Below are 27,440 nucleotides of genomic sequence, written 5' to 3'. Positions count from 1 at the left end.
GTTTTCTACTCTTCAGAGTTGTTATTAAGAGAATGGAATGACGGCCACAGTATGAAATATCTGAAAACCATGTATCTAACAGTAGGCTTTTAAATAATACAAAGACTTTTGAAGATTCAATTCTAAGTGAAGAAACACTCGAGTTTAAAAGATCGATAGAACAACTGAACTGGCGTTTTGCCTAAGGAATTGGGATGGTAACTAGGGAAAGCTGCTGGACACTCCTGGTTATCAGAAAAACGTGAACATGAACCACGCCAAGATCACTACAGACTTCCTAAAGCCAAGACAGCACAAGGAGAGCAAGCTTTGGTGAGGACTCGGAGAATCTAGAACGTCACAAAGTGCTGATGTGGATATGAAGTAATGGGCCACTGTGAAAAGCAGTGTGACCATTTATTAAAGTCCTACCCACACACCTGCCATGTAATACAACCATGTCTCCCTGGGTGTTTAGTGAGGAGAAATAAAAGCATATGTCCATTCAAAGACTCATGCATGAATTTTTGTGCCAGCTGCATTTTTAATAACTAGAGGCTGAAGCAACCATTCTGCTTCTCAATTGGTGGGTGACTAAGCAGACTGTAATATATCCACACACGGAGTGCTAGGCAGCAAGAGAAGTGCCCTAATGACAAACGTGGCAGCATAGATGAGGCTAAGTAGTTCCAACTGCACAATAAAGAAGTCCTAGCTGACAAGAAGGGTGAGCAGGATCGGAAGTGGAAAGTGTGTGTGTGTGTGTGTGTGTGTGTGTGTGTGTGTGTGTGTATGTGTGTGTGTGTGTGTATGTGTGTGTGTATGTGTGTGTGTGTGTGTGTGTGTGCGCGCGCGCGCATGCGTGCATGTGTAACTCCCAAAATAAAATACAATTCATAAAGGAAATCAAATCCCCAGTGGCATTGTTCCCTTTATGTAACACTGTGCACACCGAGATTGCCTACTCGGATACGGAGCAGATCAATCGATCAGTGGTTGGCTGAGGTGGGAGGCGTGATTGTGAAGGGGTGGAAGGAAAAGAGATGATCAAGACAGGGAGGTGCGCAGCAAACAAAACCAAAGGTGTGGGAGGCAATGTTGGAAATGTGGTCTGTTGGTCATAAGAGCAATTTCCGTTTTAGATTACATGTGATTTGTTTCACGTCAACTACCAAGTGGATAAGCATCTATAAATATGTGTCCTATAAATCAATAAATAGGATAACTAGCTGTCATAAACGAAGAGATGACATGAATGAGCAACTCCTGAATGAAATTAGGAGACTAAAAAACTTATTAGCTTGCAAAAGGAATAAAGTACGAATGTACTTATAAATAATGCTTCTTGTATCTTATAGCATTTTGCACTACAATGACAGTGATAAATGTAAAACCTCTTGATTATGACCTATGTAGATGACACTTTTGAGACGTGGGACCTCTTATTCAGTTCTCGTGGGTATAAGAGAGGGATACAATTTAGCTGGAGGCAGTTAGATAGTACATAGTAAAACCCCTAACAGTATGAAGCTTTGACACAATAAATCTACCATTAGGAATCGGCCCCCAGTAAACAGAGTCATTATGCTTATTTTTAAAAATAGTGAAAAGACAAAGAGAACACAAAATTCACCAGAGAATTGATTAAGATACAGTATCTTCTGCCAAGGCAGCCATGAAAAGTGAAATTAGTTTGTTGGCTATCACTAGGTGATAAAATCCTTAAAACCAGTGTGCAGAACATAATTAACTATAGGTAAAATATATAAAGGATTTACACTGATGTTTAAGGTATTTGCACTCATTACCTCAGGGTTGAATCATTAGATTTTTTCCTTTTATTTTTGTAAAATTCCATTTCTACTTGTTATACAATGGAGATATACTATGATAGCTATAACTTTAATTACAGTTATTTAAGAAAAAAAATCTGTAATTCTACTCTATAAATGAATACTCTCGGCCCTAGTGGTCCTTTCAAAAACATTGTATTCAAAGTTACAAAAAAGTTGAGATACCCTGGGGAGGTCTGCAATGTTTCTGCTCTAAAAGTGAAGACTGTGGGGCACTGTGTTAGGGCTGAACCAAAGGTGGTGGTGCCACGGGATTGGTTATTCTAGAGAAGCTGGTATACTCTTGAGCCTCCTGCAGAAATGACAACTGCCACCAAATTCCAAAGAAGTGGTGCTTGTGTTGCTTAGGACAATGGATTAGGTAGGCTGGACCCTCTCTCTGTACAGCAGACACCAGTGGGGATTTCCTAATGGAACCCACAAAGTCAAGAGTGAAGACCATCAAGAGCCTTAGTCCTAATTTTCTATGTCACACTCATGGAAAGAGAGGCCTAGGGAGCCCACTCAAGTGCTATTCCATCAGCTGCAGCTGTGGCTTGAAGGGGAATCAACGCCAATATGCTAAATAACTGAAACAGCCATTTCTGGAAATAGATTCACTCACCCCTAGAATCTCAACACTCAAGTCTTACCGAATAAGAGCTAGCTCTGAGACACAGCTTCTAAGACTCTGATTCTCCCTTCTCTTCCTTTAATGAAACAGAAGAACCACAGCACAGGAACCACACTGCTCCTTTGCCTCAGAACCACGAGGTACCACAGTACATAATTAGATTACAGGCAGTTAGCCCCCAACATCAAGAAATACTTCAGCCTAACCACTTGTTGGATCTATCAGGGTGTGAATTTCATCCACGAAATCAAGTGGATTGGTCTTGGAAATTAATGAGTTCCAAGGCAGTACCTGTCTGGAGTGACAGAAGATACATATTTTCATCTTGGTCTAGAATATGTTCCCTTAGAATGAGATCAGTTATTCAGAGTACTAGATGGATTTGTCTTGAGTATTTCTTTTACTACATCATCCTCTTGTAAAGAAAAGCTAAGAGCTGGGCAGATGGCTCAGTGGTTAAGCAGCTTAAACACGATCACTTCTCTTACAAAAGATTTGAGTTTGATTCCCAGCATCCATGTCTGACAACTTCTGACACTTCCAGCTCCAAGTGATCTTACTGTACTCATGTGCACACACACACAAACACACGCATGTAATACACAAATTAAAAATCTCTTAAGTATTCATCTTAGATCCTATCACAGTACTCCTGCTTTTTCTAAGGTCCAGAATTCAAGATGCTCCTTGATTGGATGCTCTTTCCTGTTTTAATATCTTAGGAACTCAGTGTGAAACTGTCTTGCTTGCCCATTTCTTATAACAGAGGGCCCAGCCAGAGGACCAAGGGTGGGAACCTGTCCAACTGGGAGCAAATGTGTGAACTAATCTGGATGAGTCAATAGCAGGAGACTCTCAAGGGCATCAGAATTCTTGAGGTGAACTCTGACTGAGCCTTGCTCATCGTGATGCCGGTCTGGTTGTTCATTATCAGGCTCAAAGCAAAGGTATTACACAGTTATTTCTAGAAGGATCCCTGACAAATATTTTGCATGGTTCATCTTAGGATCCACGGCATCGTCTTCTTTTCTTTTGATAATCCTGACTGTCCATTTCTCCTGCTGATTTGAATGCTACTCACATTATTTATTTATTTATTTATTTATTTATTTATTTATTGCACACATTTTCATAGTGTCATGGAGGCCCTAGTCTGTGGAAACCCAGTTTTCAGAGTCCTGATGTTTGACACAATTTCCTAACCCTAATTTATCTCCACAGTTGCACACAGAGCTCCCTTAGGTCTAGAGTGCTGGGGCAGTGCTGATTTTTGTCCTGGCTTTTCACACTCAGGGACTTTATGAACACTGCCCCACTGTCTCCTTCAAATGGGGCAGTCTGGAATATTAAGGTGTCTTAACTGTTAGATTTAAATACCAGTCTAAGGTAACAAAGCATCATAAACCAGCAATGGAATGCAGCAGCAAGCACAATAAATCCTTATTGCCCATGGCTAAAATGAGACAAAAATATTATTTCAGAATAAGGGAGAAAGAAATGACAGCGATCACGGAAAGGTACGAGCCCATGAGCCTTTCCTGCTTGTGGAATGGTACCTGTGTGACCCAAAAGAGTCATTCAGCTTGAAGATTAGCAACGGCTATGAGCTTTGTTAGTTAATGGGCTTTCACTGACAGGATAACGAGGGGTCTGACACAAAGATGCCTGCGATGTCCACACTTGATTTGGAGTAAGTTTATCATTAGTAAGCTGAGGGACTGAACTTTGAAGCTCCTGTGGCTCCTGATCCGCAGGATTGGGAAAACATAACGCTAAGCTCTTCATGCTGTGGCAAACGGAAGAGGGCCACTTGATAGTTCCACTGATAGCTTACCCTTACCAAGACCAGAATAGAGAAGATCTGCTGGTAAGATATCAGGGCTCCCCACTAATTTTTAGATAATAATGGAAATTGAAATTGAAGGAAATCTTTGTGTTCTAATCGTAAACACACTGAGGCTCTTGGCCACTCTGGGTGGGAGAACAGAGGAACTTTAAATTTTGAGCTTAGAGGATAAATAATTCTATCTACTGTTATGACATTCAGGGATATAGTGTGGAGAATTTCTCCATTTTCACGGTCTTAAAAAAAGTCGCTAAAAGACTTGGTTTTTCTCCCCAACCAGTGTTAAGTCCTGGGCCCACAGCACAATCAAAGCAAAGACACACAGATTTCCCACACATTTCCTGTTCTCTTTTATGCATAGCTGTGTTTTCCCCATGATTCCAGAGCGAGGAGTGAGGAGCTTAAATGCAAGCAAAAGACTTTGCTATTCTGGATACCAGTTGTGTAGGTAATAGCTTGGTCTCCAGTATTTGATGGCAGGGAGGATTTGCCTTGGGAACTCTATCTGGGTTGTCCATAGACTCCATAGAGGAGATGGCCTAGACAGAATTTCTGGCCTCTTGATTGCAAACACTAGCTTTGACCTTAGAAGCTGATGCTTGGTGTTTCAGAGTAAGAGGTTGGAGGGCTCACGGTGGGGAGGAGACACAGAACGGATTGCTCCCTGCTACCCGTCTCTCAGAGTTCAGTGAGTGCCCCTGGAGGAGAGGGTCTGGGCCATGGCATCAGCCCAAGAGGGGCCATATTGGAATCCAGACAAACTATAGAGTCCAGACTGAGAGCCTCACTCACCTCGTGTGGAAAGTCAGCCAAGTTTCCACTGGTGAGTCTGGATTCTGTAGGCAATTTAGTGATTTCCTGTTGGCCACCCCCCACTGCTGCCTCCCTCCCACCTGCAGGCAGTCACCCATCCATAAATCCTGTCCAGCCCTGGATTCTTGCCCAATGTTTCTGAGGGTTGGACTCACCAAGGAGAGCGGAATTCCCAGGATCCAGGACCAGCTGTGTTCCCAGAGGGGACATAAGCACTGAAGGAAGGTTCGGTCCAGTGGCTAAGAGCAAGGCCCTGATGTCTTCCAACTGTGTGGGGACTTGGGGGGGATCTGGGAGAAGACAGATGGTGAATCAGGAGGTTAGAGCATATATGCTATGTTCAGGCAGAGAGGATAGGTACACACCCCTGTGCGTGTATGACAGGCATTGCTGCAATGGACTTGAATCTCATTTTTCCTGTAAAGAAGGTATGCCTACGAAGGTGAGCTTCAAAGTCCATATTTGATGCTTGAAATAACAAGGTCTGTAATAAGAACCAGGCCTGTGAATCTCAGGAGCTCTTGCTTTATACTGCTTTAAAGCACGCCACTGCGGGGTCTTTCTAACAATGTAGATAAATTGAAACATGTTACAAAGGTGGTATTTTTTCCAAAGGACAATTTTAGCATTTACTAAATGCCAAGTCCCGAGATAAATAGTTTTAAGCATTTTTTAAAACTTAACTCATAATAGCCTTAGGAATGAGTCAATTTGTAACTGTCCCTGCAGACAGACTGCTATCTAAGAATTTATTTAAAAGGATTTGTACAAGCACCCTTTTCAATGAGAGATAATCTAGCTGTGAGGTTGATTTGCTTTGTGGTCTAACTCTTATGGCCAAGTGGGCCAAGCATTTAAGAAAGGCAGGAAGAAGTTACTATGGGATGCCATGCAAAATCTTCCAAGGAGTCAGGGCTGAAGTCTTCAGTGGTGGGTTTGGACAGGCCCCTACCAAGTGCTTGGCATTTTGTTAGCATGTGTTAGCCATGTACATAAATAAGTGTTGATGGTGTCTACTTCAGGAACAACTGTTTTACCTTTATGGCTTTGCCAAAGACCATCACAGAGAGAACACAATGGTGAACTGTGAATCATGTATCTACATAAGAAACAGAAAGCACTCGACCCTTTTCATAGGGAAAATGTATGCTTAGAAATCCACATTTTGAACTTTGGCCCTGCTGTTGTACTTAGATGAGTACACAGTCTACTGGGTTTAGCTGCTTCATTATAAACATCTTTTTGAGTAAACGGCCATTGTCAAAGTGTCTTTATTCCTCTCCTCCCCCCACTTATTCATTTATTAAAAGCAAAAAGGGAAGACTAGTCTTGTCTGAGAAATACTCTATTTTCCTTGGGCCAAATGTCAGCCCCTGCTTACGTTCTTACAGCTTCTACGGCAATTCTTTGTGTGTATGTGATGCTTATAAATGAGTTCTTCAGGGGCAGATTCCCCTTCATTTTCCCGCTAAAACCTTATGAGTGTCCACTTAACCTGGCTGAGGTAACGCAGACATCTGTCCACTGGCTGCGTGAATGAACGAGAACCAATGCCACATCCTTCCATGTTGTGCATTCAGACTAGAAGTTAAGTCACAGGACTTGACATAAAATTTCATTTTGATAAACAGAATTTCCCCTTTGAGAATTAAGCCATATTGTCACTGATGAAAAAGAAATGGCATTTCCATGTTGACATTTGTTAATTGCACGAAGACTCCTAATAAAGAAAAGCCCATCAAAGCATCGGAACAGAGATTATTTTCTTCTGGGAGGTTTGATTATAATGGGGAAGGCATCATGCTGGTCCACTGTATTCAGGGTCTTACTCTATTTGGAATGTCAGGGAGAGAAAACACTTCATTGCTGATGCCACAGTCATGCCCCTGGGTGCCCATCTTTGTTATCAGAAATGACAAAGAGTCATCTTTACTGATGGGGGTGATCCTACCAGTGAGTGCGATCACTCAGCATGACCCCAGGGTAACAGCTCAGTTGATGAAACCCGGTGGAAAACAAATGACGTCCTTCTTTTCTCTGAGCCAATTTTCTGGGCTTCTTAGGAAGGCTGGAGGTTTTTTGCAGCTACCAATGAGATGAAACTGCAGCTGGGCTCCTGGAATCTAAGTGGGCGTGGGTAAGGGTGCGTGGGTGTGAAAATCCAAGTGTAAGTCCGAAGAGTATGTTGATGAGTGCATGTGTGGATGTCATTATCATGTCTCACATTTTGTACCATACCCTTAGAAAGAAAGCTCTCTCTCTCTCTCTCTCTCTCTCTCTCTCTCTCTCTCTCTCTCTCTCTGTGTGTGTGTGTGTGTGTGTGTGTGTGTGTGTGTGTGTGTGTTTGTGAAAGTCAGGATGTGGGCTCTAATTATTGCTCTAGTAAGATGGTAAGAGCCCATCTAAAAGCAGTGTCACCCACCTACCCCAGTGGAAAAGACACAGGTGGGCAAAGCAGGCTGTAGCTTGCAAGATGGCCAAACTCTGTCCTGGGGAAACATCATGGTGGCCATTGGCCAGGGACCATTCTTACTTATAAATGTTTATTTTGCACATGGACCTGTGACAGATTTTATAATAAGGGGTTTTTATGCTTGGGATATGCCTGCAAAGATTTTATGCAGACTAAAAACTTCCTGGAAATGGATGAGAAAAGTTTAACATATATGGGGTTTTAAACCCACGTCATTTGCTCTTCAAAGAAAAGCCTGGCATGGGAATTAAAAATTATTTTCTCCTGCCAGTTCCAAATGATAACCCTCATTCCCTAGCAATATGGGAACTCCTCAATTGTCAGGGTCCCCACAAAGAGCAGCATCCACGATTTAACAAGGTGAATAACTAGTTCAGTGCCACAAAGGTTAAGTAACAGGAGGTGGAACCAATTCTTACACTCAGCTCTGGTTGGCTCCACACTCTATTTCTGTTGGAAGCGCTGACTGCAGGATGAGTGGATAAAGGGATACTACCTCTGTTTTACGGTCTTAATTCAGTAAGGGAAAAGGGAGGTAGAAGGTGGGTTAGCCACCACCCGTGGTCCACACAGAGGGTGTGATTTTAGGAAGCGTTTTACCTAGAATCAGGAGCTGTGTGCTCTCTGTCTGTTCTCCATGTAGATTGGCTGCCCTGCAGGAATAGAGGCCTTGGTCAGAGAAGGACACATTTGTGAGCAGCAAGGAGCCCTCGTGCAGATGGTGGGAGGAACCCAATTTGCTTTTATTTCTGAACCAAGTGACTTCAGCTTCAGGTACACCTAGGAAGACAAAAATACGCTTATCAGACGAAAGTTCAGGTGAACCCAGGACATTTAGAGGCTCTGGCCAGCCCAGTCCGCTCTGCAGGACGCATCTGCCTGGGCGTCGTCTAGCATACTTCAGCCAAACTAAATATCACCTTGGATTTCTCTATTTGAAAGAGTTTTTGCCTTTTAAGACTTCTAGAGATGAGTCAGGAAGGGGGAGGCCAGTTAAATGAGGAGGAAATGGTGGCATCTGGTAAAGGACACTTGCCAAGTTACAAGAATGATCAAGTTCTTCTGAAAAAACATCATGAAGTAGAAAAACTAAATGTATATATATACCTCATAAAAATGAAAATCCTACAACTGAGACAGACATAATGCTCAGTGAAATAAAAAAAAAATCCAGATAGAGGAATTATAACCCTCCTGATTTCATGTTTGTAAGTGATGTACGAAACCTGGTGGCATTATACACTCACCAACATGGATGCTTAACAAGACTGGAGCAAGAACCACACCAATAGACATGCTAACACGGAAAGCAGAATTTCATGGGGCCTCAACCATGGACAAAGAACTACAGGTAACTCGGGAATGCTGAGAGCAGGAGAAACAGTTTTCCCCAGGGGAGAGCCCCAAACTGCTATGCAATACCAACCGGGCAGCCCAGAAGTCATATACATCCAAGTAACATTGCATGGATGGAGCAGGCTATATTTATGGCGGCCTTAAGTTTGAGAGAGAGAGAGAGAGAGAGTAGCAGGGTGGTGGAAAGTAGGAGGGGCACATGGGAGGCATTGGAGGGAGGACAGGGAGGGGAAAGTTATGAAATTATATTTTTATTAAAAAACAAAACAGCAAACCAAGCAGCATTGGTTCATGTTAGCAGGAGGATGAGCGGTTCCTTTGAGGAGAGGAATGAACACAGGGCAGCTGTAACACAGAGAGGGAAATAGAGGCTGGGTCTTTGGAAATGCCAGTTGTTGACCTGGAAGTGGTCAGTTGTAGAGAGTTCACTTGGCATCTTTTTGATGTATACACTTTTTAATATAGGTGTTATGTTAAAAATAAAGCCAAAAGATATAAAACATCAAAGTCCATGTTTGACCCAGACGAATGAAAACTGCTAGGAAGCATGCTTCTATTTTTTATGCTGTCATGGTTTTGATAAAACAAACAAACAAACAAACAAAGATTATATGCACGCATGTTTCATCTGTGTGTGGGGATATGCGTGTCAATGCAGGTGTCTACAGAGGGGGGCCCAGAGGCCTCACATCTGCTGGAATTTGGGTAACAGGTGGTTGTAAGCTCCCTAATGTGGGCTTTGGGAACCTAACTCATATCCTCTGTGAGAGTAGCATACGATCTTAACCACTGAGCCATCCTTCCAGCCTCTCTCACTTGGATTTGGTGTCCTCACAAGTCCCATGTTTCTCCAGGCACAATCTTCTGGTTGGTAGAACTTCTAAGAAGTAGGGCTTAGTAGATGGTCTGTGGGAGGAATACCTTTGAGGACAGGTCATGGGATCTCAGGGCCCCCTTTACTCTTTTGCTTCCTGGAGATATGGTGTACGGTTTTCCTCTTCTACACACCTAGCTGGTGATCTATTAAGTAACTACTGTGTTGAAGTAACAAGCCAGTTGATAATTGACTGGTGCCCCCAGAACCAGGAGTCAACAGGAGCACTCTCTTTATGAGTTGGTGTCTTGGGTGTTACAGTGTCAGAAGAGTGACCCACACAAGGCTCTCTTCTCAAAACAAGAGAACACAAAGTGGTGACATCAAAGGCAAAGGATAGACCTCTGCCCTTCCACAGTCTTTCCTTATATTTTGGTCTGTGAGCATCAGGGAGATTGTGCATAGTCACACGATGGGTGCCCATCCTTGGTAGTCAGATTCTGTACTCTAGGGACAATCTGGTCACCCCAGGAAGTCTCCTTGAAGTTGACAGGTAAGCAGTTTACAGTCTGTGATGAGAGCGCCTAGGTGGCCTTCTGAAAGGGCTCCGCAAGAGGATAGGCTCCAAGGGAGCAGGAGGATTGAAGGTTTGGGGTACTGACCCCCAGGCTTCTAGGCAGCAGAAGCTTCATCTCTATACCACCCAGCCTGGTTTGCCCACAGAATTCTGCAGCAAGCATGCAAGCAATGCTTAGAATGTCAAATGCTGGAAACTGGGGATAGCGCCAAGAAAAGCCAAAGACCTAGACTTTCAGTCTAATGATTTCCCAGAGCTGGGGCTAGATTTTTGTCCTCAGACAATGTAGTGTTGTCCCAAAGAGACAACTTACAGCTAGGGGCCCCGAGCTTCCCAAGGAGACACCTGTGCACCTACTATTTGCCTTAATTGCTCAGGAAGAGTGGGGTTAATAGGAGGAAATCCCAACTTGGATATTGAAGCCTCGTCACCCCAGGAAAAGACAAATGGTGATTCATCTCCATGATACAAAGCCTGACTCCAGGAGAGAGGCTGCCAGTGTCTCCAGACACACCTTGAGAAAAGATTCAGGTAAGAGTCAGAAGAGCAGAGTTTCCATTGCAGCACCACTAGGGAGAGCAAGCGCATCATGATGTCTGCCCATGCCAGATGGCCTTTGAACCCTGAGCTCAAATTTTTACATTGATCTTTTTTGTTGTTGTTGTTATTAAAAAGCCCCTGAAAAGGAGTTGAAGAAAAAAGAATCTAGTTATTTCTCTCAGAAGCATGGGGGGGAATGGGTTCTTATAAATTATTACTGAGAGTTCTTTCCTCTTGTATTGAATTACTTCCATATAATACTTAGTTGGAACATCTTCCTTCTAGTCCCCAATGGGAACAAAAGGCCGTTTCTGAGAAAGACAAGAGGAGCAAGAGGATCAGATGCCATGAGCCTTTCGCTTGATGCAGAGGGAGCGCTGCTTAGGTAAACGGAGGAGTGAGCACGCCCATGACTGCCTGGTTGGGACCTGGAACTTACGTTCCTAGAGGCCACAGTTACAGCCCTGTATGTGTATACAGACACTTCTGTGGTATGATGCCCTCAGCCAGGAGATGCAAAGGAGAGAACAGATATATGGCAGAGGGAGGAGGGAACAGGAAAAGGAAAGAAGCCAGGGGTCAGAGCGCTCACAGAGCTATTTCTTGCTTCTCCAGGAACTGATTGAAAATTTCCTGTTTCCTGTATTATTCCTTGCCTTGTGACTCATAAAGTCAGGCTTCTCCACGAGGGCAAGATTGGGTATACCCTGGAAGGGGCATTTCTCTGATGAGATCAGATTAGGCATCATGGGAGAAATGGAAATGTTCGGGATAACAATGGGAAGGGGTTTATGATACTCTTTACAGTACTGTACAATACTGTCAAGGAAAAGAGGATTATACAGAAACCCTTCCCTGGTCTGTTTAGTAGCAAATGTTCCTTTGGCTTACTCTTGAAGAGACTTGCACTGTATGCTTGACAATGGGTTATCACTGTTGCCACAGTTCAGGGATTTCTCCTTTGGGACTGTGAACCTTAGGGCAGAAAAGGACACCATAAGGATATCTGGAGTGATGACCAGCCCTTCCATGGCTGGCATTGTGAATAGAGTATGGGATGAAGAAAATGAGCAAGGTCCAGAGAGCTAGTCCCCCTTCTCTCTTAAGGGATGGATACTATGCTTTAGAGACTCTCGTTAGCCCCCTAGACGTGCCAACACATACTTGGAAAGGCACCAGACATACTAGCCTAATCCTGATGTTCAGTATACCTTGACACCCGGAGTGTAATGAGCTGTGCAAAAATAGACCTCTGACATCATTAAAAGTAACACTAAGCATTTACTATAAGCCAAACATGACAGAGATGTAAACACTTATTTTCCATAATGATCTCAACAGGCCATGTACTACTATCAACTCCATTATATAAAGGAGAAAAATGGGGCTCAGACGAAGAAATCTAGAGAGGTAGTGTACTGGCTGGTTTTGGGTGTCAACTGGACACAAGCTGGAGTTATCACAGAAAAAGGAGCCTCAGTTGTGGAAATGCCTTCATGAGATCCAGCTGTAAGGCATTTTCTCAGTTAGTGATTAAGAGGGGAGGACACAGTCCATTGTGGGTGGTGCTGTCCCTGGGATGGTGGTCTTGGGTTCTTTAAGAAAGCAAGCTGAGCAAGTCAGGGGAAGCAAGCAGGCCTTCCATGGCCTCTTCATCAGCTCTTCCTTCCTGACCTGCTTGAGTTCCAGTCCTGACCTCCTTTGGTGATGAACAGCGACATGGAAGTGTGAGCTGAATAAACCCTTTTCCTCCCCAACTGCTTCTTAGTCATGATGTTTGTGCAGGGATAGAAACCCTGACTAAGACAGATAGCTCAGTGGGTAAAGAGCTTGCACAGCTTAAGAACTGGAGTTGGGATCCCTAACACTCAAATGAAGGGGGCTGGTGCCTGTGTGTAATTCCAGAGCTTGGGAAGTGGAGACCGAGAATCTTCAGAGCAGTCTAGCTAGCAGGTCTAGTCAAGTTAGTAGGTTCCAGGCTTAGGGAGAGACTCTCCCTCAATATATTATGGCAAAGGACTGATTGAGGAGTTCCCCCAGCACCAAACTCTGGCCTTCTAATACATACCCACACACATGTACATGCATACACACATAACATACTACATAAACATGCACATTCAAAAGAAGAGAAAGTGCCTCTGGTCCCTGGTCCCTGAAGCTTGTTGTTGCCAAGCCAGTCACTAACCCAGCAATCTCAGAGTGGAGATCTATATGGAGACACTTTCAATGTCAGGAACTCCTTTCTCAACAAATACACTTCGCAGCCCGTTGTCATGCTAGACTATCTCTTTAGAGGATATCTGATGCGCCTTGCTGTGATTTCTAGTTACCCTTTTTCTCCCACCAGAGCTGAGGACCAAACCTAGGTCCTTTGGTTTGCTAGGCAAGTGCTCTACCACTGAGCTAAATCCCCAACTCCTTGCTGTCATTTCTCAGCCATTAGATCTTTAAATATGATCATATCTTATCTTTTTTTGTGTGTGTGTAGCCATCACAGCACCAAAGGTGCTGCAAGGAAGGGGCCTCTAGAAGCTACAACAGCTAGCCGAGCAGCCATCTGTTGTTGGAAAGTTTTGTCATGCTTTGGAAACATTCTCCCCTTCCTCTGTGACAACATGCCAGCACACTCTACATAGTGTTGTCTGAGAAATGGCAGGAAGCACACTCTGCAGCAAAGCACAGTCTGGAACTTTACTGATGTCCACCAATCACTTGTCCAGGCCCCATGCTGAACTCCTGGGTATTATTTGTGTCTACAAAGGGGATGCAAACTAACCTGTGTCTGCTTTGTCCCCTGTGGCATTTCTTAACAGCAACACAGTGTTCTCTCTTGGAAGGACCAATAAATGGGTCTAGTCAGAATGCCTGGTAACGGGACCCGATTACAAGGATTAGTGCCTTTAATCTCCACTGAGCTGCCAGGAAGCATGATTCTATAATATCCCTTTCTTCTTTAATATCCCAGACAGGATATTCTTGCTAACTGGACCATTTGTTATCCTTGGAGGGCTGCGCGTACCATGGCAGCTTGTCAGCACCTTGAAGTGGGGTGTCTAAAGGTGTACTTTTACATGATATGTTCTTAAAGTTTCTGTGTGTGTGTGTGTGTGTGTGTGTGTGAGAGAGAGAGAGAGAGAGAGAGCGAGCATGTGAGCGTGTGGTAGGGGTGGTGCTTGGCTTGGTACAAGAAAAGTCAATGGACACAGTGATTCAAATATCAGCTTTGGTGACTGACTAGCCTGAGGAACCATGGTGGCCTTGACAAGAGACTTTCAGCCTCTTTTCCTATCCCTCCTCAGGAGCTGGGGCAGACACTGGTCTTCATTCCCAAAACCTTCTTAGTCTTTTCCACAAGTCTCGCTGGGGGATAGGTTCCAGTATCTCTCCTAGTTGTAAGTGGCCATGGCCTGAGGTAAGTGAGAAGCTCCTTTGTTATGGCCCTTGAGAGCTTTCCCAGTTCTCTCTCCCTTTCTGGTTCACCAGACACACACACACACACACACACACAGAGAGAGAGAGAGAGAGAGAGAGAGAGAGAGAGAGAGAGAGAGAGAGAGAGAGAGAATGAGAATGATCTCCCAGGGACACCTCAGAAATTCAACAGAATGGAGGCCCCTGACCCTGAATGATTTAGTGAGGACTGCAGATGCAGTCCAGCTGAACACTGTGAATTCTTAAGAAAGCCCCAGTAATCTATTGTATCTGAAGCATTATGCACCGGGGGTAGTAGGATTTACTCTGTACTAGACTCTAACCTACACCAATAATGCATTCCTACTTGGCTCCTGAACCACTCATATCTGTGCCACCAGTACTACTGTATCATCAAAACCCTTCAGAAGCATCCCTTGCTCGTAGGATAAAACAATCTAAACTGCAGTATAATCTATGAGCACGTGTGAGATCTAGTCCCCGCTCCCTTTTTTTTTTTTTTTTTTTTTTTTTACTTCCAGCCTTGTTTGCCTTCTTTACCTCTGCCACTGCCAGCCACAGCTCACAGACAAGCCATCTTTCACACACCAGCCTGAGGTCACTTTGTCAGGTGCAGCCAGAGGTCATTCACACAGTTTCCTCCATCGATCCGTTGATCTTTCCCTTAGTTTTCTGAACTCTTACCACAGAGAGAATGATCGTAAGATTGAAAGAATGGGCTGGATCCTTTTTAAAGAAAAAGCCTCATCCTATTCTCTGATTAGTGCTCTCTATGCCGAAGGGTTGGGAGGAGTGTGTGGGGCTGCATTTTACAAGTGGAGAGCACATGTGTGGGAAACACTCTTTAATGAGAAACTGCTAATGGCTCAAACATGTGAGGATGTCGGGCAGTCTAGGTGAAGTATGAGATGTTCTTTAAATAGACTTTTATATATCCTTTAGAATTAGGCTCATGACAGACACATGTTAATTAGGGAGCAGAAAGGAAGGAGGGGGGCTGCAGTGATGAGGGAACTATGTTAGAATGTGCCCCGTGGGGAAGGTTGGAGAGGGGGACTGTGAGCACAGACTCATCTTATTCTGTATCTCCTGAAGTATCAAAACCACCCTGCTATTCTAGACAAGGATGCAGTAATGGCTATCCCTATAGATGGTGCTGTATTATTATGTGTTTCCGAACCTCTCTTCTTTCCAGATGGTGAGCTTCCTGATTAATCGTACCATCTATGTGTCCTTGGATTAGGAGACCTCTGATCTAACCTTGATTAGATACTCAACTGTCAATGAGTAAAGCAAGTGAACTTGACAGCCTTCCTTTAAGCAGCCTTAATGGACTCACTCCCCTGCTTTTTACAAGGCGATGCTACTAGGGCTTGGCAAATCTTACCCAACCAGGCAGAAGGCCTATAAGCTGTTGTTAGAGACAGTAGGGAGTAGGAGAGGGACAGAGGTAGCTAGAGGAAAGCAGCTCCTGAGCCATGTCCCATTAGCAATGTTGTCAGAACACTGGCTAGAGACCCAGTGGGGATCATGTCCCTACACATCCAGCTAATTACATCAAAACTGGGATTTCCCCCAACTGCTTTGGATAAATATATGATTTAACAACAGGCCCAGTTTTAATTAGGATCAATACACATAGTTCTGTGGGTAGAAACAAAACTGTAACTGTAACGTTTCAGCGATGCTGACTGGCCACTGAGCTCCAGGAATCTGTAGGCAAATGCAGAGCTCAAGGTGCCTCAACAATTAAGGTGGAGGATGATAAAAAGATGTCAGCTATTGACTGGCTTCTACATATTCATGCTCTTCCCCACAACAAAACCCCAGCCCACACCCAGCTATAACCTCATAGTTAGGCAATGACCATCAAGTAAACTTCTGTATGAGGTTCAGGTGACTGGGTCTTGGTTGCCACTACAGTGGGCCAAAGCATTGCTTTTATGTCCCAGGTTCCTCATTTTCTCCCTGACTTGGCATGTGGCTTTCACAATTTCTTTTATTGGATTTAATTCAGTGTATCTCAACCTTCCTAAGGCTGTGTCCCTTTAATACAATTGTGGTGACCCCAATCGTAAAATTACTTCATTGCTACTTCATAACTGTAGCTTTGCTGTTGTCAACAGTGATGTAAAAACCATCTGATATGCAGATGGTCTTAGATGACACGGTGAAATGGTCTCTGGACCCCCAAAGGGTTGAAACCCATAGGTTGGGAACAATTGGTCTAATTCCTTGTTTTGCTGTCTATTCCTCTGCTGGCCTCTCCTCTTAGCAACCATGATTCTCAGGAGAAGCCACAGGATTGGTCTTCTCTCTGAGGCCTATGCTCACAATGACCAGATCGGGAGTCCCTGTGACACAAAGACCAGCCAGTGCCTGTGTGGAGGGAATCCCTGCCAAGGCTTCCTACCCATCTTGGGGCACAGGCATGAAAGGTCTTAGTTCTAGAAGGTTTTCCACATGCTTTCCCTACATACTGCAACCTGGGGACATGGTGTTTTCAGCGACAGGCTTTTATTAATTAGTTCCAATGGGCAGCCAGGAAAAACAGCAGCAGCCTGTCTGGTTTGGGGGCCTCTGGAGCTTCCCTGACTGACTCATAGGAGGTACCTTTAACCCTATCCTGGGATTTCTGTGAGGGTTTTATTTAGTAACTCTGGGCTTTCAGGAATAGCTCATCTAGAGATGCTCCCAGTGTAACTTTCTCCCTCTCCACATACATTTTTGAGTTGACTTATACAGTAGTGAGTTTCTGCCTTTTCAGACAATCTTAGTTTTACTCAACCCTCCTTCTTTCTTCCTTTGCCTCCCCATCCCTGCATAAGCTCTCTACCCCTGGTACTTCCCCTGCTGCCACATCATCTAGGCTGTGCTTACTCTCCCATCTACTTTAAGACTTCCCTCAGTCTAGTGCCCCCTCCCCAGTTTCCTTACTTGTATGAGTTCTCAAGGTTAGCACGCAAATCTAAAGGTCTATGCATGAGAGACAACATATAATATTTATCTACCTGGGTCTGGGTTATCTGTCTCAATATATTTTTTCTAGCTTCATCCATTTGCCTGAAGATTTTATACTTTTATTTTTCTTCATAGCTGTGTAAAATCTAATTGTGCCTAGGCGCTGCATTTCATCATCCATCAGCTGAAGGGTGTCCAGGCTTGTTTCCTTTTCTGACTATTGTGAACAAAGTGGCAATGAAATGCTTGGGGAATTATGTCTGCAGTAAGGTAAAGGAGTTCTTGTGTACGCCCAGGAATGATAGTGAGGTAGTAGTAGATCTAGTATTTTCTAAGGAGGCTCCGTACTGACTCCCATAGTAACTGTACGCGCTTAAGTTCCGCTAACAGTGAACAAAGGCCCTTCTTTCCTGGTACCTTCCACCTCCAGTTGCCGTCATTGACTTATGAAGATTCTCATTCTGATGCCGATGAGGCAAAATCTCCAAGTAGTTCTAATTTGATGCATGATGGTGTGGAGCACCTCAAAAACGTTTATTAGACACCTGCACTTCTTTCTTCTCTCTTTTTAGGCTTTATGAGCTCATCGTATAATCTAGTCTCAAGCTTCTAGGGGAGATAAAGCTGGCAATGATTTCCTCCTGCTCTGCATTTGCTTCTTCACTCGATGGATGGCTCACTTTGCTGCATGAGCTTTTTGGTTTCATGACATCCCATTTCTCAGTTCTTAGTCTCATTTCCGGTGTAACTGGCAAGTCCTTCTGTCTGCTGAAGTGCACTCCCCATTTCCTCCTCTGTCAGTTTCAGGGCATCAGGCCGTGTGTGTGGGGCCTTGAATTATTTGGAGTTGAGTTTTATGCAAGGTGAGAGGTTTCATTCTTCCCCATGTTGATAGCCGATTTCCCCAGCACCATTGGTTGAGGATGCTAGTCTTTCACCACTGTGTATTTTTGAGGTCTTTTTTTAGTAATCAGATGTCTGTAGGAGTGTGGGCTTATATCTGGGCCCTCAAGTCTATTCTATTGATCGCTGCTTCTCTTTTTTGTGCTGGTACCATGTTAATTTTTATTACCATGGCTCCTCAGTATAACCTGAGATCAGGCATGGTGATACTGCTAGCAAAATTCTTTTTTCTTTCTTTTTTTTGTTCAATATGTTTTTGACTACCTTTGGTCTTTATGCCTTCATATAGATTTTAAGGTTTTGCTTTTATTATTTCTGTAAAGAATGGATCTAGAATTTTGATTGGGATTTAGATTTCTTTTGGCAGATGGCTGTTTTTATAAGATTAGTTCTTCTGATATGAATGTGGGTCATCTTTCTACTTCCTAGTCTCCCCCTCAGTTCCTTCTTTCCTTTCTTCCTTTCCTCTCCTTTCCCTTCTTTTCCTTTCCCTCTCCATTTCCTTCTCTTTTGTTCTTCCTTTCTGTATTCCTTCCTTCCTTTCCCTTTCCCTCCTCTACTGTCCTTCCTTCCTTCCTTCCTTCCTTCCTTCCTTCCTTCCTTCCTTCCTTCCTTCCTGTGTATGCACATACAGGCCGGAGGTTGGCATCAGGTGTCTTCCACTGCTCTCCTCCTTATTTCTCGAGACCCTGTCTCTCACTAAGCTCGAAGCTTACCGTTCTGGGTAGGTATGAGTTGTTAAACTCTGCCTGTCTCAGTTTCTCAGTACAGGGTATGTACAGCCATGCCCGTTGTTGGAGATTCGAACTTAAGTCCTCTTGTTTGCACATCAAGCATTTTTCTTACCCACTGAGTCATCCCTGATCTAACACCATAGCAGCATGGCTTTCCTTTTTCTCTTCGTCATTCATCCAAGGTCACCCATGGTCCATCTGCCACCCACCTTGTAAAGAGTTAGGCCCTCCACATCGCACTTGGGCTCATCTTACTCCCTGGACAGTACTAGCTTTCCAGCTTTCAGGAACATTTCCACACTCCTTTCCCTTTTCTACCTTAATACACTTGCCCCAATCCTTACCTGCTCACATTCGCTTAGTATGGAAAATTAAGATGAGAACGAAGCAAAGAAGTCTGGCTTGTCACCCCGCAGCAATCCTAGCACTTAAAAGGCTGTTGTAGAAAGGCCATGGATTTGAAGCCTGAACTACGTAGTGGGTTCTGAGCCAGCCTCACTCTGTAACCCAGCTGCTTTAACAAACACACGCAAACACTACTGCAACGGGCACAAACACAAACGAATGCCAATTAGCCTGACTTAACTATTCCATGCTATATCATATTGTACCTCACAAATGTACACAGCTATCATCTGTCTAACATGAATAATTAAAAATCCTAATGGCTCTTTTAGACCCCCGGGCTTAGGCAGAATTAACCTGCGCACTCTAACTTTCCAATGCACCCCCCCCCACTTTATGAATGAGGTGTGTGTTTCAGTTCTGGAGTCCTTGAGAGAATTTGTGTCTAATTTACATTTGTACCCCACCCCCCAGCCAAAGCTCCATCAGTATTGGAACAGAGGAACACAAGAACGGATTTCTCACCTGCCACTTGGCAGTTGATTGTCACGTTCACTCTTTGGATGGTTCTGACGGTGCCACCGATGTCCACTGTGACTGTAGGCTTCTCTGTGTTGAGCACAGTCATTCGGGATGTTTTCACTAGTGGCTTTCCTGGAGATGAGAAAGAAAGTGAGCTCTCATCAACAGTGCTGTGGACTGAGGTGCTGAAACACCAGGAGACCAACAGTGGACACACATCTGCTCAGGCATACCCCACCATGTGTTGCCTGGAGGTGGGGGGGAACCTGGAACCTGTTACCTGTTTACTCGAGTGCCTACCATAGACTTAATGGGAACAGAACGAAGTTGAAGAGTTTGAAGGTAAATAACATGGCACTCAATGATCTAACCATAAAATATAAAAGACAATCTTTAAGGGTTTTTACTTTGGGACAGTTCTAGATTCATGTGTAGTTGTTAGAAGTAACCCAGAGCAGTCTATCCCAGTTTTCCCATAATGCAATCGTGTTATGAAACTACAGCATAATTTCATGGTCTCAATGTGGACATTCACATGGCTAAGACGCAGACCCTCTGCCCCTACAGGCATTCCTCATGAGATCTATAACCCTGGCCCCCCTAAGTGCTTTGGCCATCATTAGCATGCTTCTCATTTTCTTGCTTTTAGCATCTGAAGTGTGTTGTGCAAACAGAATTAATCTCCCCCCTCTAACTTTCTGAAACCTTTCATATTTGGCTCCCTGCCAGCTCTCGGAAATCTCTAGAGATCCTTCCCGCTTTTATATCATAATATGGTTGCATTCTTTAATGGTGTGGTCCTTTTTATTGCAGAGTAGTATTCTAGGACATGGGAAAAAGACCACAGTTTGCTTAGCTGTTCAGCTGCTGAGGACCTGGGTTATTTCTAGATTCTGATAAAGCTGTCATAAACACTCTGGTACAGGTAGCTGTGGGGACATCTGTCTTCCTTTCTTTGGCATAAATGTGGAGGAATGCAGTTTAACTGTCACAACTCCTCCTCCCTTCTTCCCCGATACTTTTTATTTCTTTCACTGGATGGTTGCACAATGACATCTTATTGTGGTTTAGGTTGCCTCTCCCTAATGGCTGACGCTGTCAACTCTCTCTCACCTGCACATTTACCACATGCACATTTTTTGTTGAAATGTCTATTCACGCTATCTGAGCATTTGGAAATTATTAGCCAGAAGTTTAGTAAGTAGTATTAAAACAGAAAAAAAATTACAGCGGCAGGTTTGACTTTCTTTTCAATGCTTGAGCTAGCTGCTGTAACACCATGTGTTCACACTACTGGTAATCAGATCTAGCAAAGGAATTGTGGTCCAAGCATTGGTGTTGAAGCAGACTTGCTCTTTATATTTGGTGCCCTTTTTTTTTTTTTTTTTTTACCAGAAGTGGGAGCAGAAATCCTTCGAACTAATTCCTCTTTTACAATCGAGGGCGAAGATTTCTTTTTTTTTTTATTTTTATTTTTTTTTTTATTTATTTTTTTTATTAACTTGAGTATTTCTTATATACATTTCGAGTGTTATTCCCTTTCCCGGTTTCCGGGCAAACATCCCCCTCCCCCCTCCCCTTTCTTATCGGTGTTCCCCTCCCAACCCTCCCCCCATTGCCGCCCTCCCCCCATAGTCTAGTTCACTGGGGGTTCAGTCTTAGCAGGACCCAGGGCTTCCCCTTCCACTGGTGCTCTTACTAGGATATTCATTGCTACCTATGGGGTCAGAGTCCAGGGTCAGTCCATATATAGTCTTTAGGTAGTGGCTTAGTCCCTGGAAGCTCTGGTTGCTTGGCATTGTTGTACTTTTGGGGTCTCGAGCCCCTTCAAGCTCTTCCAGTTCTTTCTCTGATTCCTTCAATAGGGGACCTATTCTCAGTTCAGTGGTTTGCTGCTGGCATTCGCCTCTGTATTTGCTGTATTCTGGCTGTGTCTCTCAGGAGCGATCTACATCCGGCTCCTGTCGGTCTGCACTTCTTTGCTTCATCCATCTTGTCTAATTGGGTGGCTGTATATGTATGGGCCACATGTGGGGCAGGCTCTGAATGGGTGTTCCTTCAGTCTCTGTTTTAATCTTTGCCTCTCCCTTCCCTGCCAAGGGTATTTTTTTCCTCATTTAAAGAAGGAGTGAAGCATTCACATTTTGATCATCCATCTTGAGTTTCGTTTGTTCTAGGGATCTAGGGTAATTCAAGCATTTGGGCTAATAGCCACTTATCAATGAGTGCATACCATGTATGTCTTTCTGTGATTGGGTTAGCTCACTCAGGATGATATTTTCCAGTTCCAACCATTTGCCTACGAATTTCATAGACTCGTTCTTTTTGATAGCTGAGTAATATTCCATTGTGTAGATGTACCACATTTTCTGTATCCATTCCTCTGTTGAAGGGCATCTGGGTTCTTTCCAGCTTCTGGCTATTATAAATAAGGCTGCGATGAACATAGTGGAGCACGTGTCTCTTTTATATGTTGAGGCATCTTTTGGGTATATGCCCAAGAGAGGTATAGCTGGATCCTCAGGCAGTTCAATGTCCAATTTTCTGAGGATCCTCCAGACTGATTTCCAGAATGGTTTTACCAGTCTGCAATCCCACCAACAATGGAGGAGTGTTCCTCTTTCTCCACATCCTCGCCAGCATCTGCTGTCACCTGAGTTTTTGATCTTAGCCATTCTCACTGGTGTGAAGTGAAATCTCAGGGTTGTTTTGATTTGCATTTCCCTTATGACTAAAGATGTTGAACATTTCTTTAGGTGTTTCTCAGCCATTCGGCATTCCTCAGCTGTGAATTCTTTGTTTAGCTCTGAACCCCATTTTTTAATAGGGTTATTTGTTTCCCTGCGGTCTAACTTCTTGAGTTCTTTGTATATTTTGGATATAAGGCCTCTATCTGTTGTAGGATTGGTAAAGATCTTTTCCCAATCTGTTGGTTGCCGTTTTGTCCTAACCACAGTGTCCTTTGCCTTACAGAAGCTTTGCAGTTTTATGAGATCCCATTTGTCGATTCTTGATCTTAGAGCATAAGCCATTGGTGTTTTGTTCAGGAAATTTTTTCCAGTGCCCATGTGTTCCAGATGCTTCCCTAGTTTTTCTTCTATTAGTTTGAGTGTGTCTGGTTTGATGTGGAGGTCCTTGATCCACTTGGACTTAAGCTTTGTACAGGGTGATAAGCATGGATCGATCTGCATTCTTCTACATGTTGCCCTCCAGTTGAACCAGCACCATTTGCTGAAAATGCTATCTTTTTTCCATTGGATGGTTTTGGCTCCTTTGTCAAAAATCAAGTGACCATAGGTGTGTGGGTTCATTTCTGGGTCTTCAATTCTATTCCATTGGTCTATCTGTCTGTCTCTGTACCAATACCATGCAGTTTTTATCACTATTGCTCTGTAATACTGCGTGAGTTCAGGGATAGTGATTCCCCCTGAAGTCCTTTTATTGTTGAGGATAGCTTTAGCTATCCTGGGTTTTTTGTTATTCCAGATGAATTTGCAAATTGTTCTGTCTAACTCTTTGAAGAATTGGATTGGTATTTTGATGGGGATTGCATTGAATCTGTAGATTGCTTTTGGTAAAATGGCCATTTTTACTATATTAATCCTGCCAATCCATGAGCATGGGAGATCTTTCCATCTTCTGAGGTCTTCTTCAATTTCTTTCCTCAGTGTCTTGAAGTTCTTATTGTACAGATCTTTTACTTGCTTGGTTAAAGTCACACCGAGGTACTTTATATTATTTGGGTCTATTATGAAGGGTGTCGTTTCCCTAATTTCTTTCTCGGCTTGTTTCTCTTTTGTATAGAGGAAGGCAACTGATTTATTTGAGTTAATTTTATACCCAGCCACTTTGCTGAAGTTGTTTATCAGCTTTAGTAGTTCTCTGGTGGAACTTTTGGGATCACTTAAATATACTATCATGTCATCTGCAAATAGTGATATTTTGACCTCTTCTTTTCCGATCTGTATCCCCTTGATCTCCTTTTGTTGTCTGATTGCTCTGGCTAGAACTTCAAGAACTATATTGAATAAGTAGGGAGAGAGTGGGCAGCCTTGTCTAGTCCCTGATTTTAGTGGGATTGCTTCAAGTTTCTCTCCATTTAGTTTAATGTTAGCAACTGGTTTGCTGTATATGGCTTTTACTATGTTTAGGTATGGGCCTTGAATTCCTATTCTTTCCAGGACTTTTATCATGAAGGGGTGTTGAATTTTGTCAAATGCTTTCTCAGCATCTAATGAAATGATCATGTGGTTCTGTTCTTTCAGTTTGTTTATATAATGGATCACGTTGATGGTTTTCCGTATATTAAACCATCCCTGCATGCCTGGGATGAAGCCTACTTGATCATGGTGGATGATTGTTTTGATGTGCTCTTGAATTCGGTTTGCCAGAATTTTATTGAGTATTTTTGCGTCGATATTCATAAGGGAAATTGGTCTGAAGTTCTCTTTCTTTGTTGTGTCTTTGTGTGGTTTAGGTATAAGAGTAATTGTGGCTTCGTAGAAGGAATTCGGTAGTGCTCCATCTGTTTCAATTTTGTGGAATAGTTTGGATAATATTGGTATGAGGTCTTCTATGAAGGTTTGATAGAATTCTGCACTAAACCCGTCTGGACCTGGGCTCTTTTTGGTTGGGAGACCTTTAATGACTGCTTCTATTTCCTTAGGAGTTATGGGGTTGTTTAACTGGTTTATCTGTTCCTGATTTAACTTCGATACCTGGTATCTGTCTAGGAAATTGTCCATTTCCTGAAGATTTTCAAATTTTGTTGAATATAGGTTTTTATAGTAAGATCTGATGATTTTTTGAATTTCCTCTGAATCTGTAGTTATGTCTCCCTTTTCATTTCTGATTTTGCTAATTTGGACGCACTCTCTGTGTCCTCTCGTTAGTCTGGCTAAGGGTTTATCTATCTTGTTGATTTTCTCAAAGAACCAACTTTTGGTTCTGTTGATTCTTTCTATGGTCCTTTTTGTTTCTACTTGGTTGATTTCAGCTCTGAGTTTGATTATTTCCTGCCTTCTACTCCTCCTGGGTGTATTTGCTTCTTTTTGTTCTAGAGCTTTTAGGTGTGCTGTCAAGCTGCTGACATATGCTCTTTCCTGTTTCTTTCTGCAGGCACTCAGCGCTATGAGTTTTCCTCTTAGCACAGCTTTCATTGTGTCCCATAAGTTTGAGTATGTTGTATCTTCATTTTCATTAAATTCTAAAAAGTTTTTAATTTCTTTCTTTATTTCTTCCTTGACCAGGTTATCATTGAGTAGAGCATTGTTCAATTTCCACGTATATGTGGGCATTCTTCCCTTATTGTTATTGAAGACCAGTTTTAGGCCGTGGTGGTCCGATAGCACGCATGGGATTATTTCTATCTTTCTGTACCTGTTGAGGCCCGTTTTTTGACCAATTATATGGTCAATTTTGGAGAAAGTACCATGAGGAGCTGAGAAGAAGGTATATCCTTTTGCTTTAGGATAGAATGTTCTATAAATATCCGTTAAGTCCATTTGGCTCATGACTTCTCTTAGTCTGTCGACATCACTGTTTAATTTCTGTTTCCATGATCTGTCCATTGATGAGAGTGGGGTGTTGAAATCTCCCACTATTATTGTGTGAGGTGCAATGTGTGTTTTGAGCTTTAGTAAGGTTTCTTTTACGTATGTAGGTGCCCTTGTATTTGGGGCATAGATATTTAGGATTGAGAGTTCATCTTGGTGGATTTTTCCTTTGATGAATATGAAGTGTCCTTCCTTATCTTTTTTGATGACTTTTAGTTGAAAGTTGATTTTATTTGATATTAGAATGGCTACTCCAGCTTGCTTCTTCTGACCATTTGCTTGGAAAGTTGTTTTCCAGCCTTTCACTCTGAGGTAGTGTCTGTCTTTGTCTCTGAGGTGTGTTTCCTGTAGGCAGCAGAATGCAGGGTCCTCGTTGCGTATCCAGTTTGTTAATCTGTGTCTTTTTATTGGGGAGTTGAGGCCATTGATATTGAGAGATATTAAGGAATAGTGATTATTGTTTCCCTTTATATTCATATTTGGATGAGGTTATGGTTGTGTGCTTTCATTCTCTTTGTTTTGTTGCCAAGACGATTAGTTTCTTGCTTCTTCTAGGGTATAGCTTGCCTCCTTATGTTGGGCTTTACCATTTATTATCCTTTGTAGTGCTGGATTTGTGGAAAGATATTGTGTAAATTTGGTTTTGTCATGGAATATCTTGGTTTCTCCATCAATGTTAATTGAGAGTTTTGCTGGATACAGTAACCTGGGCTGGCATTTGTGTTCTCTTAGGGTCTGTATGACATCAGTCCAGGATCTTCTGGCCTTCATAGTTTCTGGCGAGAAGTCTGGTGTGATTCTGATAGGTCTGCCTTTATATGTTACTTGACCTTTTTCCCTTACTGCTTTTAATATTCTTTCTTTATTTTGTGCGTTTGGTGTTTTGACAATTATGTGACGGGAGGTGTTTCTTTTCTGGTCCAATCTATTTGGAGTTCTGTAGGCTTCTTGTATGTCTATGGGTATCTCTTTTTTTAGGTTAGGGAAGTTTTCTTCTATGATTTTGTTGAAGATATTTACTGGTCCTTTGAGCTGGGAGTCTTCACTCTCTTCTATACCTATTATCCTTAGGTTTGATCTTCTCATTGAGTCCTGGATTTCCTGTATGTTTTGGACCAGTAGCTTTTTCCGCTTTACATTATCTTTGACAGTTGAGTCAATGATTTCTATGGAATCTTCTGCTCCTGAGATTCTCTCTTCCATCTCTTGTATTCTGTTGGTGAAGCTTGTATCTAGAGCTCCTTGTCTCTTCTTTTGGTTTTCTATATCCAGGGTTGTTTCCATCTGTTCTTTCTTGATTGCTTCTATTTCCATTTTTAATTCCTTCAACTGTTTGATTGTGTTTTCCTGGATTTCTTTCAGGGATTTTTGTGTCTCCTCTCTATGGGCTTCTACTTTTTTATTTATGTTTTCCTGGAATTCTTTCATGGATTTTTGAGATTCTTTCAGGCATTTTTGCAATTCCTCTCTGTAGGCTTCTACTTGTTCTCTAAGGGAGTTCTTCATGTCTTTCTTGAAGTCCTCCAGCATCATGATCAAATATGATTTTGAAACTAGATCTTGCTTTTCTGGTGTGTTTGGATATTCCGTGTTTGCTTTGGTGGGAGAATTGGGCTCCGATGATGCCATGTAGTCTTGGTTTCTGTTGCTTGTGTTCCTGCGCTTGCCTCTTGCCATCAGATTATCTCTAGTGTTACTTTGTTCTGCTATTTCTGACAGTGGCTAGACTGTCCTATAAGCCTGTGTGTCAGGAGTGCTGTAGACCTGTTTTCCTCTCTTTCAGTCAGTTATGGGGACAGAGTGTTCTGCTTTCGGGCGTGTAGTTTTTCCTCTCTACAGGTCTTCAGCTGTTCCTGTGGGCCTGTGTCTTGAGTTCACCAGGCAGCTTTCTTGCAGCAGAAAATTTGGTCTTACCTGTGGTCCTGAGGCTCAAGTTCGCTCGTGGGGTGCTGCCCAGGGGCTCTCTGCAGCGGCAGCAACCAGGAAGACCTGTGCCGCCCCTTCCGGGAGCTTCAGTGCACCAGGGTTCCAGATGGTCTTTGGCTTTTTCCTCTGGCGTCCGAGATGTGTGTGCAGGGAGCAGTCTCTTCTGGTTTCCCAGGCTTGTCTGCCTCTCTGAAG

The 27,440-nt window shown here is 43.1% G+C and overlaps 1 protein-coding gene across 7 annotated transcripts in view; it reads right to left on the bottom strand.

Annotated features, from left to right (window-relative positions):
• Positions 1-27,440, bottom strand: part of Adamtsl1 (ADAMTS-like 1) — a 955,322-nt gene that overhangs the window by 35,848 nt on the left and 892,034 nt on the right. For all 7 annotated transcript variants that reach the window (XM_039111084.2, XM_039111080.2, XM_039111079.2 and 4 more), the window contains 3 exons: positions 19,768-19,896; positions 8,178-8,357; positions 5,260-5,394 (listed from right to left, as the gene is read on the bottom strand). In XM_039111084.2, the coding sequence (XP_038967012.1) occupies positions 5,260-5,394; positions 8,178-8,357; positions 19,768-19,896 (444 nt within the window). The remainder of the gene's footprint in view (positions 1-5,259; positions 5,395-8,177; positions 8,358-19,767; positions 19,897-27,440) is intronic.

The sequence above is a fragment of the Rattus norvegicus genome, chromosome 5, assembly GCF_036323735.1.
Source record: "Rattus norvegicus strain BN/NHsdMcwi chromosome 5, GRCr8, whole genome shotgun sequence".
NCBI classification, from domain to species: domain Eukaryota; kingdom Metazoa; phylum Chordata; class Mammalia; order Rodentia; family Muridae; genus Rattus; species Rattus norvegicus.
This window is presented reverse-complemented; position numbering and strand designations above follow the sequence as displayed.